We start from the raw sequence: 23803 nt of genomic DNA, 5'->3' as shown, positions 1-23803 counted from the left end.
TAGACTACGTAGACATATTAATAAAACTTATACAAAGCTTGAGTAGTGGATGAACATCTTTAGCTGGGCACTAAGTGGAGCTTCCCTCATTGGATTAATAATTCTTTTAAATAAGGTTTGTTTGTTTGTTTTTTGAATTTTGCACAAAACTACTCGAGGGCTATCTGTGCTAGCCGTCCCTAATTTAGCAGTGTAAGAGTAGAGGGAAGGCAGCTAGTCATCACCACCCACTGCCAACTCTTAGGCTACTCTTTTACCAACGAATAGTGGGATTGACCGCACATTATTACGCCCCCACGGCTGAAAGGGCGAGCATGTTTGGTGCGACGTTTAAATAAGGACTGATAACAGTAAAGTCTCCTCTCTGTCTAACTATATACCTTTGTCTTTAGAGTCTGCAAAAGGGTATTTGCATTGTTCTGAGAGGAACTATAACTACAACACGTAATTCAGCCGTATTCCCAAACTTACTACTTTGCCAGAAGAAATGTCGATATGTGTGTTTTATTTTACTCATTGCTGCTTTGCTTTTGATATTTTAAAAAATAAAATAATAACATAATTTATAATTTTGAAACAGTAAGAAAATTTTGCCTTTTAAGTTTAAAGGGTTTAATTTTAAAATCAAGTATAGGAGGAAATTATTATATTCAGCATAAATATAAGTTATAATACCTTAACAAAAGACAAAAATGATACATATTATTATCTTTATTATCATGAAATTTCACTTTTAATGAGCGTTTAGTAAGTGATGAATGCATTCATAAAATTAAACTTATCAAAATAAGTTAATACTTTTTTCCAAAAATAAACATGATGTTTAGGCGTAAGTTATGTTCAAAGTCACTATCGCGTCAGTCTTTGTAGACCAACGGAAGAAGGAAGAATTATCACGTGGTACTAGGCTATATATACACCAACTCGGAAAGACGCATACTTTCTTTTTGTTCGTAGTGTGTCTCTTTGTTCTTAGTTTTGGTAAAGAAAGCCACAGTAGTTTCCATCTTTAAGTAAGACGTTAAAACTTAATTAAAATGGAGAATGATAATCAGTATAATGGCCAGAACCAAGATTATTCGTACAGCGAGTACAACGATAGTCAGTATGGACATTATCAACAGGAAGGAATGGACACTGATGGAGGGATGCAAAGCGGGGAAGGGGACAATAGTCTAGTAGAGACTGGCAAGGGAAAAACTGATGACGACAGGTATATTAGTTGTAAATTATTGAGTTTACAGCTGTTTTCATTAATGTATATTTATTAATATACATTATATTTTCTATGTGCTCGTTATGTTATTATAAAGTCTTGTAAGTTAGTCTTGTGGGCTAGTTAATTGTAGGACATATGTAGGCCCTGACTGTGATATTGCTATTATTACGTACGCTTAATCCGGTTTGTGCTGGTTTCAGTTCGATTTCGAGTTCTGTGAGCACGAGTCGAGAACAAGATGGCTGCTACTGTTAGAGCATACACGAGTGATTTCATTATTCGTTATTGACCTTTAACGACAAAACTGTTGATTATAATTTGTAATAAATTCTGTAGCTATTTGAGAACTGGAACTTAATATAAATTAAGAACAAAATATTAAAATTTACAAATGAAATTTGAAAATGTTGATTTTAATATTACAAAACGATAACAATGTTTAATCTCAATAACGGCTAAAACTACTAACGTTTATAGCAACCATGTGAATTTTGCAAAGCAGAGATAATTTGTTTTAAAAAGTTGAGCAACTGTCACTAAACCAGTACCTGAATACCACTACTAGTGTGGTAGTACTAGTGATGTATTTTCTCACTCTTAGATGCGTGCAAGCGAAAAAAAGCAACTATTTTTAACTTTTACTAAAAGCTTTAGTACATCAAAATCAAATTGCTTGAATTTTGAAACACCCAAAACCTATTTCTTGAGTATTTATGCTCTTTAAACATTTCTGTGCTATTGTAGTATTTTTGTGAATTCTCAACCACCAATAGATTAATTTATAATCTTTCTCACTAGATCTTCTGACATAAATTTTTCTACCCAGATTATATCCCTGATTGTGTCTTCCAATAATTTGGACCTTATTCTAATTAATTGATCTAAATTTTAAATAAGGTCCTAACTTTAGTTCTTACTTCTCAATAGACATGTTTTCCTCATGTAAAATTTTCATGAAAATGAACATTACTTATTTTTGAGGAATTCTTTTTTAACTTTATATTTTGAAAATTACCTTTTAGATTAAACAGTTAAAAACTAGAGGTTCATGCCACAAATTGAATATATGTAATTAATCAGAAACTGCATTTGTAAATTGACCTTTAGCATCACACTGAACTTTCTATTACATGTAGTACAAGTAAGTCTTAGTAAAACTAATTTACTTAGTAACATGAAATAAGCTGTCAGCACTAGTGTCTCAAAATAAGAATCAGACTTGCTTATCTAAATGGAGAGACTGTATATTCTCATTGGTTTTAAAACTTTACTGGCAATAGATGAACACTTGTAATAAACTCCACCCTTTATAAATTATATTGTGGAATACTTGTTCAATTGTACATTCAAATTATGGTTGTTAGGCTTTACTTGTGATATGCTGAAGTTTGTTGTTTTTTTAGTCTAGCTGTCTCTTATGCTGTGAGTCATAGTGTAACTGCTTTATTTTTTATTAAATTGTTTTTATCGTGTACATTTTTTTTAAAGTGACACTCGGTTCAGTATATTCATAAGATACAGGCTGTTTGTACATGACTGTACTGTATTTCTACTTTTTTATTGGTACGGTACTGTATATGATAGATATAGTTTGCTGTGAATACAGCATAGAAGAACATGAGCCTAAGGATAAGAAGTTGGAAATATATGTATTGACTGTCCTACTATATCTTTATGAAGTCTATTAATTTTCAGTTTAGTATTTTCTTACTGCTATGTAGTTCTGTAAACTTTAACACTCCTACGAAAAGTGGGCCTAATAGGCCCCAGAGCAACTTGAAAGGTTATTAATATTAGGCTAATAATTTTGTATTTAAATGAAATTGCCATTTAAATCCATTAATGAATGGATTAACGAGATTCCCACTGTCCCTATCTACTATCTAGCGAAACCACAGCCAGGGGAACGGGCTTGGAGAAATCAGGACTAGAAACGTCTTTTCGTAGGAGTGTTAATTCATCAAACTTTTGTGAAGTTTTAAACGAGTAAGATATAAACTAGTTGAATAGTTGATTTTCGTAATGCCTTATGACTTAATCTTGAATTTGTTGCCACTACAAACCTCTAAAGACAATTAGGTTAATAGTTATGTGAACATTAAACTTGTAACAGTGATCCATTCACAAAGGTATCATTTGTACAGCTTTGAAGGATTAGCAAAAATAGGAGGTAAAAACAGTTGTGTAGTAGTTGGTATCATTTTTTCTTATTTTCTAATAAACACTAAGGAAGGTTACTTAATTTTTGAAATTGAGTCATTTAATTCAAATGAATTTAAAATTACCAAATTGAAGATTACTCTTTCCCACCAGTAATAAAAGCTATTGTTTCAATTTTACTGACAAAACCTACTTAATATTTTTTCTATAAATATTAGTGATTAATAGATTTCTAAAATACTCATTGAAGCACCTCAATTTTTTTGAAATTGAACATTTTTTGTTACAGTGTTCAAGCTAGTGGCATTTTGTTCATCATTATGTTTTAATAATATGGCTTAATTCAAACACCAGTAGTGGAAAGTTCACATCTCTTCTAATGGTGCTTTCTTTTTTTTTCACAGCTAATATTTCAGGAGACAGATATTTGCACTGCTTGATCATTTTCTTCTCTGGACTTGATTTAAAGTAGTTCCAGTAACTTGTTTCAAGTGGGATAAAAAATTTTTAGGATCTTTTTAATATATTAAAATAATTAAACTAAACTGTTTAGTTAAATTGCAGAATAATATTAATGAAGCAGTTTATAAGTAATTTTCATCTTGAAATGTAAAACTGCCAGTTTTTAATTTTAAACAATTCAAAGTAATTTATTCAAATTGTAAACAAGTTCTAGCTTGAACACTGAATTTTCAAAAAATTAGTCCCAAGTTTAGTAAAGCATAGAAAGAGAATGTGGCTTTGATGGGTTGGAGAGGCTCAAGATGTGCTGATAAGAAGATTCCTTCACAGAAAGACATCAAGAATGGCAAATGTCAGGCTACAGAACAAGCCATCAAGACTTTGATTTTCACCCAGGAGCCTCCAGTTGGTCTTCGCCCATCCTGTTCTAGCAACTGATGGAAGACAACACTTGACATCAGCTGGGTAACTGAGTGCTGCTCACTATAAATAAAGCACTAGATAACTACTACAGAATCTTAAGATTATATATCACCATCTACAGTTTCCAAATGAAATCTAGTGCATTTAAGCGTAGCTAACAATTGCGTTTGCTCTGCATGTGAAAACTTGTTTCTTCCTCTATGGGTTTACTGTTCCAATGCAGAGTTAAAGTTAAAACCATGAGATGATCCATATCTTAGTTTTTAAACTTTAATCTTAATGACTGTTTTTCTCACAGGAATATCATCAAGTTCAACCCTTGGCTCAACATTAAATTGCAATGGTGCATATACTGGATTATATTCCATCCACTTCATTACAAATCATTTTAAACTTGTTAATGTAATTATTCAACTTCTTTAGGTTCCATATTCATTGAATTTTTACCTTTGCAGTGCAAGCTACAACTAATGTTAAATCTCTTTATAGTAATTTCCAGAATAACGTTAAAGAGCTGAAAATGTGGTCTGTTTGAAAGAGTAGTGACAGATAAAGTTAATATTGACTGGTTCAAAATTTTCCAAATACCTGCACGTATACTTGTACTAATTTTCTTATTGTTTTATTTGTTAGGAAGCTTTTTGTTGGAGGAATCAGCTGGGATACCCAGACACGTAAGTATCTGAAGTAGCTACACGCTTCTGTGTGTGTATGTGTGACATGTATGATAAATATTTCATTTTCTTTGTTGGATAAGAGACAAATTAAGTTATTGAAGTAATGGGCTTAGACTCAAGTTTTAAAGGTAACCTATCCTTTGATCAGGTAAAATTAATTCATGTATCAAGGTAAAAGTAATTTAAATTTGGAAATAGCACCAATCAGTTTTGCTCACTTTAACCCCTCTCTCCATAGGTATCTTTTACAATACATGTCTTGGGTTTTTATAACCTTTACCAGACAGGGAAAAGGCCATGCCATCCAGTTTGACCTGCATTGAGAATTTTATTGAGCTACTATTTTGTGAATTTTAAGTTTGGTATCAAACTGTATATAATTCAAATTTTCATAGTAAATATTGTTTAATTTCTTGTAATTTAAATGTAAATATTAAACACATCTAAAGATCAGTTGGTTGTGTGTGTGTGTGTGTGTGTGTGTGTGTGTGTGTCATGAGGTATGTTGAATGCAGCAGTGCTTCACATCAGATGTTTTTGGTGTCAGAATATAAAAGCCACAGCTGTGTACAAGTTTGGAACTTGAATAACTGATATTGACAGGATAAAATGTAAAATAACCTTTTATCTTTTGTGTGCAAAATTTCTTAAAGAATAAACAAGCTAAGAAAAGCAGCAAAATTTCTTAAAGAATAAACAAGCTAAGAAAAGCAGTAACAAGTACATGTCATAATTAGAAGAGAATTTTGTTTTAAGAAAAATAAGTTTAGGAATTTGTTTGTAAATGGTAATGATCTTTAACTGTACAATTTATAATTGAAATGTAACTAATACCAAATACTAATCTGTTAAAACAGCAAAGATATGTCACTTTGTACAAACTAAAGGCCAGTTTTATATTCTTGGATATGGTAACATAAGTGCACATGCACTGCATCATTTTAAATTTTGTATTTGCCATGCATTGATGTAAGGTCAAAATAATAAAAATTAATAAATCTATATAAGTATATAATGCCATAAGATTTAAGTTAATTTAAACATTTGTTTTATAATCTGTAGTTATTTATATTTGTTTCCTAATTTCATATAGTTATGAGATTGGTCAAATCAAATTGAACCATTACAGATTTGTTAGATGAAGCCTATGCTGGAAGAGTTGGTTATATTCATAATCTAAAGAATTTAGCATAGAATCATAATTAATAATCCATATTTTAATATTATGCAAATTTTAACTTTTTTAATTTTTACAAAACAGTATTTAAATAAAAAAATTAAATTTCCTGTAATGCTGAAAGTAACTTTTTCTTTGGGCATTTTACCTGAATTCTTTACCACCCATTCAATATAGTATCAAACTTAATGTAAATTACTCATTATAATGTTGTAATGATTCAGATAAAACAAAATTTTCATAGCTACCAATCTTGTTTTGTTAGACCTTTCTTGCCACACCTACCAGTTGCATCCTTTTAGAATGTTTCTGTATTTTGTTTTATGTTCATTATTATTTATAACCAATAAAAAAGCTAAGTTTTATACCTATCAAATAACTTGTGTTTGTTTCTATATGGATAATAAAGTTCTCTTTCAATACAAGCTTAATTCCTACAGAAAATGTATTTGTTTTATTACTATTTATATTGGGATATCTACTTCATTTAACAAGCTTTACACAAGTCAGTGGTAAAACAGTATAAATAGATGTATACTGTTAAGACTTGAATTTCAAGATATTCTAGAAGTGTAATCTAGATTTTGCATGTATTAGATTGATCTCAACAGAAAATACTGTTAGCAATAAATGTTTTTCTTCCTTGCATTTTAAGATTTATGGCCAGGAGTAAAATAGAATATTAACTATAGAATATCAATAAGATTAACTGACTAGAGTATGAAAAGTTTTAAGTGATCTTGCACAAACTTTAACATAACTTAGCTAAAGCAACTTGGTGTCTATTATTTGATGGGAAGAGAACTTTTAACATGTTGATGTATGTATAATGCCAGCTTATTCTGGTGATGTTTTGAATTATTCAACCTTGTAATTTAAAATTGTTACTCAAACTTCACTTTGAGCATAGTGACAGCTGAATTTTAACTGTTTGAAATGAATTAAAACTTCTTTAGATGACCAATTAAAACCTAGTGTTATGCAGTGGATAATTTGTGTCCTGGAACAGTCCTTCTACACAACAGCATTGCAGTCTACTGTACACTTATTTATGCTTCCAGTACACATGTAATGTTGACTCTTTTCAATCATTATCATCTGCAAACTCCTTAAATATAAACTTGAATTTGAACACCATGAAAATGGTTTTACCCATTTTTTGTTTAAAGATGGCACTCTGTGCAAAAGAAATATTTGTATATTTCACCAAAATGAACTGAAACTGTTAGGGAATGTTTGCCTTTATTATTGGCTAATAATGCTGGTTTAGTCAACTTTAACATAGACAAGCTATACCTTTGTAATGCTTTATACACACATTTTATAGGGAGTTCAAGTGAGTGTCAGTGGCTGTGTGGTAGCACAGTACAGTGTATACAGATCACTTATGTTGTGAGCAGGAATTTGCAACATTTTGTCTTAACAGTAAATTCTATAGTGAGTAATTTGTTTAGCTTCCTATTTTTGAAGGTGTGGTGGTAAAAACTGAGAAGACATAATACGTAGAGAATGACGTATGTCATACTTGGGAAAAATTCGAATTTTAATATTTTGTTGTAGAATTGGGAACTTGTATGCTATTAAAATATGTATTTTTACCCAAGAATTTATGCTGTAGTAATGGGTATAACATAAAATAGTTCAATCAAATTTTGAAGTAACACTAAAATTTTCCATTATGGGTAGTAAAGAATATCTGGGGTTGTAAGAGTTGGTCCATGTCAAACAAATGTTGCTTTATGAAATTAAGAACTCAAGTTGTCCTGACATTTGGATTGTTTGCTATTTTTTGATGCCACATTTATTTGTGCACTGTGAAATCTCCCCACATGCACTGTAAAGGATGTCCATGTGGCAAGTTAAATATTTCCTTATGAAGTTAGGAACTTAACTTTGGTAATAAATTTGTAATGTTATACATTTTGAACTTGGTTATTTCTGTACATTGATGATAAAATAGTTTAGTTAAACTTTGAATGTAATACAAAATTGTGACCTGCTCAGTTTGACCTACATGAGGTGAGAGGGTTATATAATAATGTTGGTATGGTTTTCAATATTTTTATTTTGAAAGTTTTTCATTCTAGTTGTACTTATGTCTAAAATCATAAGTTTAATAATGTCCTGAACTGATTTACATTTATTAGCATTTGTAGATATAAAAAGAAATACCACTTTAACAATATTTTCCTAATGTTTATTCTGTTTTATGTATGCGTGCAATATTTTTGCTGTGTAGATTTTCATCAGAGTAATTTACTGCTTTTTCACAGATGATTTGAAGAATTACTTCTCCAAATATGGTGAAGTAACAGATGTGAACATAAAGACTGACCCTAACACTGGAAAGTCTAGGGGATTTGCTTTTGTTACATTTGCATTGCAGGAGTCTGTGGAAGCTGTAAGTGTTAACGTTAACTGAGTTTGTGTACTCAGTTGAACAGTTTTTTTTTTCTAATACAATGTGTACTTCATACAAGATAATTCTGTTGTAAAATATTTGCATTTCCCACAGACATTCAACATGTTTAGTATAAATGTTAGAATATTTTAATAGAAATCCTCAGGTGAATTAAGCAGCCTCTAGATTCAGGTTCTGCTGCTTATGATTGGTATTTAAACTTTTCTAGTCTGTTTTCTTTATATTTGAAACAAAAAAAAAAAAAAGCATTTGGGCATGTTAAACTTTAGCTGTAGAACATTTAGCCAATTCCAGTGCTATATTATTTCAAATGCTGTATTTCATATTGGACAAATCAGAGGATGACAACCAAAGCACGTTGTGAAAAATGTTCTCTGGATTTTAAACGTGAACCTGAGTGGTGACTATTATAGTAATTACAATTTTATATAAAGGTTGTACTTGGTAGTGGTCAATAGTAATTTTATAAGCCATAGAAAATTTGCTTCTGGAAGAACTTTGTGCAATTTGTGATATTAACTCAAAAGAGTTTTAAGAAAAGGTGACCTATGATCATTAGTTTTTATGAATTAGGAGCAGCACTTTGAACTGAAGTTTTTACTTTTATATTCTATTGTATTTTTGGCATTAAGTTCAGCTATTTAGTGACCATCAGTTCATAACAATGATTCAGTATTTAGAATAATTACCTTGTGCGATTTATACATTGTGCTAGTACTAAGGAATAATTTTTCTTTTCCTTCTTACTATCTTTATTTTATGGTAAGATTTATGCTTCTGTTGCTTTACAGTTAACAGTAATTGATATGTAAAGTTTTTTGATATTTTACAAAGGCTGTAAAACTGTACAGGTGACAATAAGAACTTGTTCAATAGACTAAACATATTCATCTTAATACAGTGACATTTTCACAGTTTGGGTGTCAGTACACCAAAGACAGTAAGTTTCAAATTCCATTTTAAGTTTTGCATATAATGAGAGATGTGACCACGGTTAATCTTTTAAGTGCAGTAAAATGATTTTCCTTGTAATTTATGGTGTTTTGTAGTCTGGTAATTTCTTAATGTGATGTATTGTGTAACTAGTCAGGTGGTGTTTTTCAAACTCTCTGAAGTAAACAATTACTTGCACTCGCTAGTTTGTCAGCACATTAAAGTACAGCTGCAATGAAGAATCACCTTGAAATAAGTTTTTTTATAAAACTTTTTTTTGTACCTATGTAAACATAATCTTAGTTGAAAATAACTTGTTTATCCAGAAATAGCTTCATTCTTGTGTATTACTTAACTGTAAGCAGAGAGTATGTGATTATTAAAAAAAGACAAAATTTGCATTTTATGGACAAATTTTTATAAATTTTAAAATAATGTACTAAAACAAAGAATATTCAAACCTAAAACAAATGTTATAATGATATACCATTTCTTAATGGAACTTTCTATGATATTAAAAATCATAATGCAAAAACTAAGTTTTATCAGAAGCAACTGACTTTCTTTCTTTAAAGTGTGTATGAAGTTTTAAACATTTCATCCTCTAGTTTTATGAGATGGAAATAACAAGATTTTCATTGGCTACACAAATTTCATAGCTGGTAGTGGTTGGGCTTAGTTGGTGTATTTAGATCATATGACAGTAGTGAAGGCTGGCTCAGTACGATCATACAAGATTTTTAGGTAATATAATTTCAAAATTTTACTTGTCTCTAGGGTTAGGTGTTGCTGGCTTGCATTCCTTATCTGTTGTTGTGATGTTTTTAAAAAAATTGGCGGTGGTAGAAATGTGCATTATGGTGTATTTCATAATTTTAAACATCATGATGTAAGCAAGCATAATATAGAAATGTTCCTGACTTTCCTGTTTTGTAAATTTGATGCACTGTAATTCAAAACCTAATTTTTCAGTGAAGGTGTTTTGTTTGTGCGTGAAGGTTATTCTTTGTGACATGAGGTTTCATTGTTTTAACTAGGTGTTTAAAGATGCAACACATAGTGTAAAGGGGAAGCAAATTGACCCTAAAAGAGCCAAAGCTAGACCGGGAATAAAGAAAATATTTGTTGGTGGACTTGATCCTGAGATGTCCGAAAGTGATATCAGGGCATATTTTGAACAGTATGGCAAGGTATAAAAGATTAGATATATTTTTTTCATTGCCTATAAGTTCACTTATTACAATTGACTTTCAGTTTAAGGTTGAATTTTAAAGAATATGCAGTTCTATACTGAAAATTACCTATTTTGAATCCATCAAAAATTGCTTTAGGCACTTTTAATTTCTTTTTGTTGTATTTTAACTGAATAAAAGTTAATTTTTATCAAGTTTACTCATGAGTGTATACAATGGTAGCATTTAATAGGAAAAAATCCAAATTGGTTTCTGTTTTAATTATAAAAGTGGTGTGCACAGCACACATTAACATCTAGATATCTATTTGTGTATATAACTTGTTTATTATGGCTTATGTTGAACCATTGAAGTCAAGACTATTCATAACACAGGTATTACATGATGCAAACTGCTGTTTAATTCACTTTCAAATATAATGCAGTAGCATATACAGGAAATATTTTTAAAATGATGCCTGAGATTATGGTTAAGTAGTCTTGCTGAAATCATAAGGAAAGTAGCTGAAAGTTAAACAAAATATAGCTGAATATTAGCTCTGGTGTTTTTTTTTTTTATGACTACTAAGAAGCCAATTTAGCAAATGTTTACAAATCTCAAAGTAAGATCCTCAGTTAGTGATCTTAATTTTAGTATGAATATTTTATAGCGTTTAACAACATTTTTTAGTGAGAACTTGTATTGTATAATACAATAAAAACAGTTTTGTATCAGCCACTTAGTATGCTTTACTCATGTACTTATGTTAAGTGGGCCACATTTTTGAAAGCAAAAATTTAATCTCACTGTTCTGTTACTTATAGCCTGCATATAATGTACAAAGTGAAGTTACCACATACAATAAAGTACTACAATAATTATTTCAATGTAAATACAGGGAACTTGTTAAAAGTAGCTTAAAAATAAAGTGCAGAAACTGAATTTTTTGTCACCAGCTTCAAAAATTTGCTGAATGTATAGTGATTGAGCTAAAAAAATACATTTCTGATTGATTCATTTTTTGAAAAATTGCTTCTGTGAAGGAGGGAAAATCTAGCTTGAGCAATAGTATCCTTTCATCCAAAACCAATGTTTTATTTTAAAGGAAAGCTTTGGGCACACCTCATTTTTTTTCTTAAATTTGACATTACACATTCTCTCTGGATAATATTTAGAATGATTATGCTGGAAAGGGTTAATGTAAGAGAAACATGGCAGTATAACCTGTCATGCAATATTGAATGAACTGACATTGTTTTATTAACTTCTGCTTTGTCCTTTAGTGGTTTGGTTGGTATAATGAAGTCTTGCTTTAGGTGGAGGCTATTGAACTACCAGTTGATAAGGTAAAAAATCAAAGAAGACAGTTTGCTTTCATAACATTTGAATCTGAAGAGTCTGTGAAGGAAATCACTAAACAGCCAAAACAGATGATAGGAAATAAGGAATGCGATGTGAAAAAAGCCACATCTAAACCAGATCCTCGGTCCATGCGTGGTGGATTTATGGGTGGTTGGGGAGCTCCACGAGGTGGAGCAGGAAGAGGACGTGGTAGAGGAGGTAAGATGCTACTATGTAGATTATTAATAGCCCAAAATGTTCAATACAGCATCAATTTCAAAATAGAGTTTGGGAAATGCTACTATTTTTTTTTCTTGCTTGTGTGATACTGTTTAACGTGTGCTTACATGTTCTAAACATCAATGATAGTTGTATCCCATTAAACCTTTGAAACCAATTCTGTAAATAAACTTGCACATCTTTTCTTTTGAAAAATTTATTTGCAGGTTATCAGACACAGGAGTGGGGTGGTGATCAGGGATATGGAGGATATAATCAAAGTTATAGCAGCTACAATCCAGGATATGGTAACTACGACTACAGTAGTTACGGTGCTGATTATACTGGTGGATATGGAGGATATGACTACAGTGGATGGGGATATGGCCAAGGTTATGGTAAGTATTGAACTGATTTCATTGTTTGTATAAAATTGAAATGATGTGGATGCTGTTGAGTTTATTCCTGTGATGACTAACTGCTATTTCTGAACTAAATAAATAAAATAACCCAGAAATGGGTTCTGTTGCAGGTCAACAGGCTAGTGGCTATGGTAAGACACGAGGAGCTGGACGGGGAGGGACTGCTACCACATTTTACCATCCCTATCGTTAGAATTTTGTTTTTTCCTGAGGAGTTAGGATAAAAGATTTGTGTTGTGTTGACATCATAGGCTCATGTGAACTTCATCTTCATGAATGGTCATCTGATGTATATATTTTGTGTTTGAATAAAAAAATTTTAATGTGTAATTATGTTGCTTGACTTTTCTATTGCAGACAGTGTAATTTGTGTATCTTAACCTCTTGAGTTTACTTTTATAATAAAGGTTGACAGATTGATTTCAGGAAGTTCTGTAATTTAATGATTATTTTAAAAGTACTTTCATGTAAAATTTCACTTGTTTGCTTAATTTGTGTAATGCTTAAGATTTTTGAAAGTTATTTGTATTCGTATGAAAACATCTTTAGCAGTCACAAATTGAAAAATACATTGTCATTACTATTGACATTACACGTGAATATTAATTAGTGGTTATTCTGTACTTAAAATTCAGAAGTCTGTTTTGGTTTTTTTGAATTTTGCACAAAGCCACACGAACTATCTGCCATCCCTAATTTAGCAGTGTAAGAGTAGAGGGAAGGCAGCTATTCATCACCACCCACTGCCAACTCTTGGGCTACTTTTTAACCATGGACTGTCACATTATAACTCCTCCCACTGCTGAAAGGGTGAGTGTGTTTGGTTCAGAGGAAGTAAACTATATTTTTAGTTAATTTAATCATTAACTTAATTATTTAGTCTATTCTGTACATATATACACTCATTGAACACTTACCTAAACTGATGAGCAAGGATACAAAAAATACTGAGGAGATATATGTAAATAAAAATACGTATGGAGAAAGTATTACAAGTGTAACGTTAAGTCCTATATTAGTGCAAAAGTGAAATTTTCAGTGAAACATTCTATGCTTGCCAATCCAAACACTTAATTCACACTGAATAAACTAGATAACTAGTTGGTCTCGGGTTAGACCAGCTTGTATGCTATACAGTAAAATACATTTAAATTTGAAAATCAGCTTAATTTCATGTCTTTCCTTGCTGACTGTAGGAACTTTGTTCAACTAGTTTGAAAGACTGTCAAAAATAATAGAAAACCATCCATTAACAATTAACAAAAATTATCAGGCCGTCCATTAAGTAATGTCTGATTTTAGGTTCTGAAAAAGAGTATTTCAAATGCTTATTTAATCAGTAATGTATGTTTTATTATTTACTTCCTGCCAATGATTCACAAGCTTCTGAATGCTATCTCCAGTCACTGATGTGTCCAAAAAAAGGTGTAACATTCATGAGAGTGCAGAGAAGTATCCACTGTTGCTCTAAGGTTTCCTTCTGTCAAATCATGGGGGAACCAATTTTCTAAGTTTTGACACCTTTACAAGCTGTTGCAGATGATAATGAACTGTTGAATGGGTTGAATTAAGCTTCAGTGCTATTGCTTAACTGTTAGAGCACAATCTTCAGCAAGTCATCATTCAACTCGAGAGGACAACCTGAATGTGGTGCATCACTTGAGCTGTAATCACCTGTTTTGAACTTCTGAAACCACCTTGGACATTTTCTTTCACTTAGACTCTGCACCATAAACACCTTGAATGTTTCTGCTGAATTGCCTTTTTTAAATTCATAAAGCATTATATGTCTAATGTGCTCCTCAGACATATCTATCTTCTAGAGTTTATTTGATTAGTGACCTAAAAAGTGGAGTTGGGTCAGTTTTTTATTTGTCTAAACATGTTTATGCATATTCTACGACATATTTTAGTCATTAAAGCCTTCTACCAAGACAAAAATGGTGATGCACTTTCTGTATTAAATTTTCAGACATTACATCATGGGATGACCTGATAAATAACTTAGCTAAAACAAATTTGTCTGTACCAAAGTGTACCTAGTCTCCACTTATTTTATTCTGAAAGTAATTCTTTAATTGCCACATTTTTAGTAAAATCTACAAAAGTGAAATGTAATAAACAAAAGAATGTGAGCACTCTGAAAAGACTTGTGGTACTCATGAGTCTTGTCACTGTATTCTAGGTAAGGAAATATAAAACTTTTTCAACACTTTCAATTGCACAAAGGATAAAAGGTAATTGTTAATAAAAGTTTTTGTTTTAAAGCAAGGTAGGTAAAGTGTTTCAAAATGCCCTAAGAATTTAAGTTTCTTTTCACCCCATTTTAGCACTAATAACATTAGCAATAGTAGCCCTATTTTGTAGTCTTATTTAAGCATTGGACCTAAAACATAAGTGTAAGTTACTTAACGGAAACACCACTTGGTAGTTTTTACTTTGCTTTCAGCTACAACTCTCATAAAAATATTAAAACTTTTGCCATTATCAGTGAAGTTAACAAAAAGTAACCTTTTAACAAAACATCCATATTGAACATTCAACGTAAACATAACAGCCTAAGAACAGTCAGGTGATAAGTTTTGTTACTAAGTGATGTGGCGTTGTTGACCATAACCAAAAATAGTGTAAAAACGTTCTTGACAAAGGGAATAAGTAGGCCTTTCATAGCTAGTCATGAAAGCATTCCAGATACTTGTATTTTTTGAGAGGGTATGGTGTATTCTGTTCAAAATATACAGGTAATTGTAACAATCAAATATCCTATTACACATCATTATATTAACCCACTTTATTGAAAATGAGATGCAACATTATTTTTACTCTTGAAAAATATTAGTATAATTTGCATGTGCTATTTTATTATCTTTGTGGATAACTCGAACAGACGGAGATTTAACGCACCTTTCAACAGTAAGGGCATGAAGTGAATCCAAAGGAGATCACTTAATATATTTATATATATATATGGGGTTTAAAATGAATCTAACGCTAATTTCAATGCACAATGAGATAAAAGATAAATCAATATAAATTCCCTTTACAAACTTACCGAAACTTTTCACAGGAATGTTTTGTCCTTGATTGCAGGTGGTTAAGGCGCTCGCGTCGTAATCGGAGGTTCGCGGGTTCTAATCCTCGTCACACCAAACATGCTCGCCCTTTCAGCTGTGGGGGCGTGTTATAATGTGACGGTCAATCCCACTATTCGTTGGCAAAAGATTAGCCCAAGAGTTGGCAATGGCTAATGATGACTAGCTGCCTTCCCTCTTGTTCTGCTATGCTAAATCAGGGACTATTAGTGCAGATAGCCCTAGAGTGGTTTTGTGCGAAATTCAAACCAACCTTGGAATGCGTTCACAATATAGTCCAAGCGTTACATTGTGTAGAATAAAATATACTTAATAAATATACATTTGAAATAACTTCCCACACTTGCACCTATGTTCTCATTTTGTAATTGTGTATATAATGTACCTGAACAATTTGTATTTTTTCTCATTTTAATGAAGATAAGAAATCATACCATAAACTTGAAGTTAGTAACTTTTGTTTATTAGTTTTATACTGATATGCTTTTAATTTGGATAGTCGTTACTGTTACGTTATTTTCAGATTTAAAAATCCACGTAACATCTTCGTACTTAACAAATATCACTGAAAACTCAAAATCCAATAGTACATAACCAACGAATGCATCCTTACTAGTATTTGTTTTATTTTCAAAACACATTTTTGTTTGGTTTGATTTGATTTATGTTTCTGCCATTGTAAATAATGTACATTGGTATTTTTATGCTACTGACCTTGTAGCTTATCTCTTGTTACCTTGGTATACTTTTAGTTGTGGTCAGATATCAATCAGTTAGTTCTAATTTTAGTTTTTCTTTCCTGATTTTTTTTTAATTTCTAGATTTTTCAATAGCTGCTCGAGGGCTATCTGTGCTAGCCGTCCCTAATTTAGTAATGTAAGACTAGAGGGAAGGCAGCTAGTCATCACCACCCACCGCCAATTCTTGGGCTACTCTTTTACCAACGAATAGTGGGATTGATCGTCACATTATAATGCCCCCACGGCTGGTAGGGCGAACATGTTTGGTGCGACCGGACTGAAGTTGTATATTGTAATTGTAATACATTGTATTACACTAATTTTAGTGCTTTGTTATTAAAGAACTGGAGGTGAATGGTATGTACAAGTTAATATTAGTTCGGAATTTGTCTCTTAAGTATGTAAAATGAGAAATATCACTGACATGAATATTTTTGAATATTGCTATAAGACGTATCTGACACAATAGTGCAGTCATTCCTTCAGTTTATTGACTTGTAAAGAACTTTCCTTCAGCAGCCAAAGCAACCACACCAAAATTTTAATAATGAAAGCATATTAGCTAGTCAATATGCTATCAATCACCTCAGCATATTTTACTTTCTTAATTGCCATGTGAATAATAATTATCGTTTGTCTTTGCTCTCGCACAAATTTCAAACCTTCTGTATTTAGATACTTCATACATATCTATGAACTTGTGTATCTTAGTAATAATAATAATGTTGTAACTCCAATTTTGAGTTTCCTGTAAGTATACCAGTATATTCAATTTTGTCCCATGACATATAAAATGGAAAGAAAAGTGTGGAGATAATTTTTCTTCAGAGTTAAACGTTTTTGGTAAAAAGAAACGAGCTTTTTAGCAATATAATTTCTTAACTTCTATGGTTTAATGTAACAGACCTAACCGACATTGGGTTTTAGGAGAAATCAAAGTTACACAAATCCCAAAGTTTGCAAACGTAAAGAAATAAAATTCTTGGAGGGAATAAAATACTAATAGAAATTACTTCTGGTACTTAATCTGAATAATCTCATTACTGCCAATTGGGAAGAATACTGTAGTAACTTGCTGACGTACATCCTTGTGCAAATTAATTGAAACAAATGGTCATTTTACAATATTTTCAGCATGGCGGCCGATGTAGGCTCGCTGGACCCGCTGATTTCCTTTAATAGTCATTTTTTTTCACACAGACGGCGTCATTAGCTGTGTTTTGCAGTACGGTTGATCTATTTTTGGGATATATGACGAAATTTTGAGAAATACGGTATCATTGGGGTCTGAAATACAGGAACTGGATGCAAGAACAATGGAGGAAGGTGTTTATTCAGTGACGAGACTCATTTCTTCGTACAGGGTCGAAGAAGTCTGAATGTTCGCAGATCTCCAGGTGAGAAACTTCGAGAATCTCACATCAATCAGTTCGTAAAACATCCCTTGAAGATGTTTTGGGGCTTTTTTAGCTACTATGGCTTGCATATCGTAGAAGGTATGATGCAAGAACCGTAGTACATCGAAGTTTTGCAGAGAAGAGTCATTCCAGAATTGAAAAAGAGATTTCCAGATGGATCTGACATTTTTCAGCAAGATCTGGCTCCGTGCCACACGTCGAAACTTGTAAAGAATTTTATGACTACAACGCAAATAAGTGTTGGACTGGCCTGGAAACTCTCCGGATTTAAACCCTATTGAAAATCTTTGGACGATTTGTAAAAAAAGACTTTACTACGAAAAATAAGCTAATTGAGGCCATAATTGATGTGTGGTACCGCGGTCCAAAAATTAGTAAAGATTGCAGTCATCTCATGGATTCGATGCCAAAGCGGATTAATGATCTTCTGAAAAATAAAGGCGGTCATATCATGTATTAATTTGTGAGTAATTTTTGGATTCTCAGAAATAAAACGCAAAAAATTGAAAAAAAATCGTAATTTTCCGTCTTGTTTCAATTAATTTGCACAAGGGTGTAATTGAAACTTGATATAATGTTAGTTTATTCACTGCTCAAAACTAGAAGTGCTCCACCAAGAGGCTGTGTTCAGAATTTCAAGGATTGGTAGCATTCAAGTGAAGTAAAGAACTTTTATTCACAAGTTGAACTATAAACTAACTTTGATTGTTTGTGAGATCTTCTGCAATAAACACATTCATGAAAGTAACTGGAGAATATCTGATGTAAACGTGTTATTAAACACGTGCTTTATGCATAGATTATTTTAAATTAATTACTTTTGATACTCTCTGTCTTAAACAACTTCAATAGTGAAAGTGTTAAATACTGCGAAGTTGGCAACCCTCTTTATTTACTGCAAAATGTTCAGATAGCTCATCTGAAGCTATTTATTCACATCTGAATTGTTAATGTGCATGAAAAGAGCATAGAACATTATGCTGAATATTAGATGTTTCTACTTGATCTGTCTGACAACATTCATTTTGTGTCGCGTACCCCTCTCACATGATATTGGTGACCCCACTTTGGGAAAAATAACGCAAATTGCTGAGTGCTGAGATAACGTAGATTTCTGTATAAAACTAGGTATTTTTATCTATGTTCAGTGTCATCTTTATTTGGCTTAGGGACAACCACAATGATCACCTCTTGTGCACATTTTGTCTGGAAGACTGACTAACAGCAGCGACATATTTTAGATACATTTTATCTTGACGTTTAACAGTGCCATTGGAAACAAGAGACAGCATAAGATTGATCACTTTTGAGTTATTTTACAGACCATTGGACGTTTTATTTTATCTGGTTTTTAAAATTCGTTTTAATAAAAGAATTGATGCATAAAAAGACTGCTTTATGCTTGTTACCTTATTTAAATTATTGTCTTTGACAATTTTTTAAACATCAATCGTCCTGTTTGGTGCTTTTTACCATAAAGTCCAACAACAACCAACAAGCCAAGTAACTTGTTCATTGTCTTATTTATTGATTAAACCAATTTTTATTGTTAAATAAATAGAAAAAACTACTATATAAAATTCGCTGTGAGATGACCCTATGCCATCTCTTAAATGGTCATTATGCTTTGGCTTCTAATTCATATTTTATTATAGTGGGTGCTATCTTCACCCAATATTTTATTGCTGTTTATATAGTGGGTGCTATCTTCACCCAATATTTTATGGCTGTTTAAATACTTGAACCTAAGTGTAAAGTTGACCATTTCTTCCTTATACTCCTTAGGACATCAAACTGAAATGTGAATAAAGATTGGCTGAAAATCTAAATACTAACAGTAAAATTGACTTTAATAACAGTAAACGTGAATAAAATATTAGGATTGGAGAATGACCTTTCAGAAGTGATAAAGGAAGGCTCATAACCAGAAGAGTAGCTTGAAGTAAATAGTCTGTAGCAAAATTTCAGAGTCCCATTCCTCTAACCAACAATCTTTGTGGTTAACTTGGTATCATAATATGTAATATCTATTACTTTCATCTGTTAAATTAATCAATTATGCTGAATGACAAGAAGGGTTGGATTTTTTAATGTTGTCTTTAGGTTTCTGTCCATTCATCTTTTAACTAATGCTTCTGTGTACAGGACGAGTCCATGTAACTGTAGACGCCAGTGCAAAGGATCCACTGTTTTTACCTGATATTGCTTGAGCTCCATCTGAACTTATTTCTACACGTTTTGACCACTTAGTTTCATTTGTTACTTTAGAAAAGTGTCCAGACTGTTAAAATACAGCCTCAGATGTAGCATTGTTGCCAAGGAGTGACAAAATAAAGTATCTTCGTAAATTGATACCAAATGATTGCAAGCAATTAAGCATGATCACCAATGTCTGTACTTTCATCCAACTGGAGAGAATAATACTGGGTTTGGTTGCACTCTTGTAATTAACTTTTAACATTCAATGCCGTTTCCTGAATTTGACACTTAACAATGTTGTTTGTTAGAGAGTTATAGGAGTGTCCATAATTCTTGGAACCATTCCTGATTTGTGCTGTGATCCAATGTCTATCAAGCTTGTTGGTAAATTCTGCGAGATAATCGCCTAGAGGGGGATCATTAGTTCTGTCTCAAATATTAACAACACTATCAGTACAAGACAGAAGACCCTAATGTCTCTACTGTGCGGTATAATTTCAGACGCACATGAGAAGTGGTGAAAGAGACAAGAAGGATGATTGATCTTTCTGTGGTATATATACTCATGCTTTTGTTTCCAAAGAAAAGCAATAATTTCGTTATTAACTATTGTAACATTTGTTACAATCCTTGTGTTATTATTCATTAAAAGTTATGCCCTTTAATAGATATTAAGTAGGTCCATTGTGATCTATCCTGATACAAACCCCAACGACCCTAGAAAAAGTTAAGACAAAGTTTAAAAGTAATTTTTTGTCAAGATTAAAATTATGGTTTCACGGGTCAGTTGCACTTTTTTTTTAACATATTGTACTTTACCTCTGAAGTAACACAATGAGACAGTTATCCTGAACTTTTTTTTAATTTAAAAAAAATCTATATAATTTTCAAAAAATTGTGTTGACGTTTCAACGAAATGGTGAACTCCATGTATTTATAAAGGTAGTCGCACTCCACCATTTTTCCACAGTGGTGAGAGGTCTTTCATTGACATGGTTACATCATGGTAGTATCCTTAAGAGAGAAAGTTAATTTAGGTTTTAGGTGGAGATTAAACTCACGGTAAATGCTTTAAATTACTGAGAAACAATCCAGAATATTCGTGACAGACTGCCCATATGAGTCTTTATTTAACACGGTATTATATGAAGTTGATATGGGTTATACTGTTTTACATGTCGAAGCAAAAATTTCCTAACATTAAAAATATCACAGTAGAATATTTAGTAGATGTCTTTAAGGAAAAAAAAAACATAAAGATATAATAAAATTGAAAACATTCAACTCAAAATATCAGTATTTATATCTTTTAACAAGAAAAGAAAGTCCTGATGCCTCCTCTATATCAGACACTTGTTTGGATCCTGGGGTTCTACGGGTTTTGGGTTCTAATCTTCATCTCACAAAACGTATTCGTCTTTTCAGTTGTGGAGGTGTAATAATATGTCAATCAATCTCCCATTCATCGGAAAAAAAATCTTAGAGTTGATAATGTCTAACTGCCTTCCTTCAAGTCTTTCACTCCTAAATTATGGATAACTAACACAGATGACCCTTGCGTTGCTTTGCACAATACTTAAAACACACCGAACAGACTTGAGGGTGTTGTTACAACAGCTCGTGATGCCTGCTTTCCTTAACTTTAATAAAATAACTTGGTTATTTCTTGCTCTAGTATTTCAGCTACAAATAAAAAATCATTTGAAATAAACTATTTTGCTATTTGAATTATTGAATTATCTAAGTATAATTTTGACATTGTTTTTAACGGGTTTTGTCCTCCTGGTATCATATATGAGATGGATAATTAATTCAGATTATTCTACTAACCATTCTTGTGTGTCTTTTTGATTTTATATGAATGTTTATAATAAATATAATGGACATTCTCCAAATATTGCTACCTCCATATTCTACGACACATGTCTAGCATTGTTTCTTTATAAGGAAGAGTATTTATGCTGCACTATTGTAACGCCAAAGAAATATGCAAGTAGAGTTTATTTTATGTTTTCAGTCATATAAGTGTATCATAATTATGTAAGTTATTTTCAAAATTAATAAAGAAAATCCCTATAGTTCATTGTATTTACTTTGGTGTTCAAAGTCGTCTGAAAAATAAATCGGTAAATAGACTGAGTTTTATATAAATGTTAATACATATCTCACTTTACAATGTTGTTGTTGTTTTGAATTAATCACAAAGCTACACAATGGGCTATCTGTGCTCTGCCCAGCACTGGTATCGAAACCAGGTTTTTAGCGTTGTAAGTCCGCAGACATACCGCTGAGCGGCTTGGGAGCGCTTTGTAATGAGATTATCTGGTATTTCAGTATGACGATGATCTACTTCCATTGTAAGTAGGTTATGCAACTCTTGTAAGAGTTCTTTACAAAAATAAAACTAGTGGATTAAATTATTTGAAATTTGACGAGAACGTTCCTAAACGTATACAGTTCATGAAAATGAAGCAAGTATTTTTGTTTTTCCTACTATTTTTAATGCGTGTGTTTTTTATAACAAAGTCACATTGGGCTATCATCTGTAACCACCGAGGAGAACTGTGCCAATGATTTTAGCGTTGTAAATACGAAGACTTACCACTGTTCCACCAAATGGTTTGCTATTTTAAATAAACATTCGTTACTTTATGTATGTGTTTGTATTCGGACTTTGAATTGTTCGTTTGCAAGGTAATATTTATATTAAGTAAAAATACTATTTTTTTATCATACAGTTTTCACATTTCATTTGCATAATTTCCTGAATCTCGTAAACGAATATCAAATTCTTTTAAGGTAAATATTTATCATTTATTTTACATTTTGGATTCAGCAAATAGAACGATGCGGCTTTGTTATAAGAAAACACACACACATTTTCCATTTTTTCTAACATATCACTAATTCTATCTCTTATTGTCAATATATAGTGCAACAAAATATTTAAAATTAGGAAATGGAATATGTACATACTTTTTGTAGAAATTCATTAAAATACTTTTCTTGTTCTCGTATGCATCTTTATATTTTCACTTATAGTTTATTTTAACATTTCAATTTTTATTTAAAATACATAGTCTTTTTTTATTTCTGTCAATACTTCAGTTACAAACGCCTCCGGTCCTGCATGGTCAAGTGTGTTAAGGCGTTCGACTCGTAATCCGAGGGTCGCGGGTTCGAATCCCCGTCGCACTCAACATGCTCGCCCTTTCAGGCGTGGGGGTGTTATAAAGTTACGGTCAATCTCACTATTTGTTGGTAAAAGAGTAGCTCAAGAGTTTGCGGTGGGTGGTGATGACTAACTGCCTTCCGTCTAGTCTTACACTGCTAAATTAGGGACGGCTAGCGCAGATAGCTCTTGAGTAGCTTTGCGCGAAATTCAAAACAAAACAAAACAAACGCCCCCTGCTGGTATAGCAGTAAGTCTGGGGATTTACAATGCTACAATTAGGAGGTTTAAGTCTCAGCAGATTACCCGATATGGTTTTGCTGTAAGAAAACCCACACACATACTAACGCACATAAGCCTTTATAAGCACATTCTCCCACTGACTCTGAGCACAGACGTGGAGTGAGTAAGAAGGTGGTGACTACTCAGTGCTAATGTATAAAACTTTTAACAATCCAGGCAAGAACAAGTTAAACTCATAAAAAATATCTCAAATATGCCAATGTCTATTAACAGCATATGTGTTTTTAATATCATGTTGAAAGAATCTTAATC

The 23803-nt window shown here is 32.0% G+C and overlaps 1 protein-coding gene across 2 annotated transcripts; it reads left to right on the top strand.

Moving 5' to 3' along the window:
• Positions 1 to 927: 927 nt before the first annotated feature.
• Positions 928 to 12957, top strand: LOC143233459 (heterogeneous nuclear ribonucleoprotein D-like-B). 2 transcript variants are annotated; one of them, XM_076469714.1, is made up of 7 exons: positions 928 to 1213; positions 4898 to 4938; positions 8392 to 8519; positions 10511 to 10663; positions 11962 to 12205; positions 12433 to 12603; positions 12720 to 12957. In XM_076469714.1, exons 1-7 carry the CDS (start codon positions 1038 to 1040, stop codon positions 12818 to 12820), a joined length of 1014 nt encoding a protein of 337 aa, XP_076325829.1. In that variant the 5' UTR covers positions 928 to 1037; the 3' UTR covers positions 12821 to 12957. The 2 variants fall into 2 exon arrangements, with proteins under 2 accessions (XP_076325829.1, XP_076325830.1); XM_076469715.1 differs by having other exon boundaries at positions 929 to 1213; positions 12738 to 12957.
• Positions 12958 to 23803: the final 10846 nt, after the last annotated feature.

The sequence above is a fragment of the Tachypleus tridentatus genome, chromosome 12 (assembly GCF_004210375.1).
Source record: "Tachypleus tridentatus isolate NWPU-2018 chromosome 12, ASM421037v1, whole genome shotgun sequence".
Lineage (NCBI taxonomy): Eukaryota > Metazoa > Arthropoda > Merostomata > Xiphosura > Limulidae > Tachypleus > Tachypleus tridentatus.
Note: the sequence above shows the minus strand (reverse complement) of the source record. Positions and strands in the feature narration are given on the sequence as shown.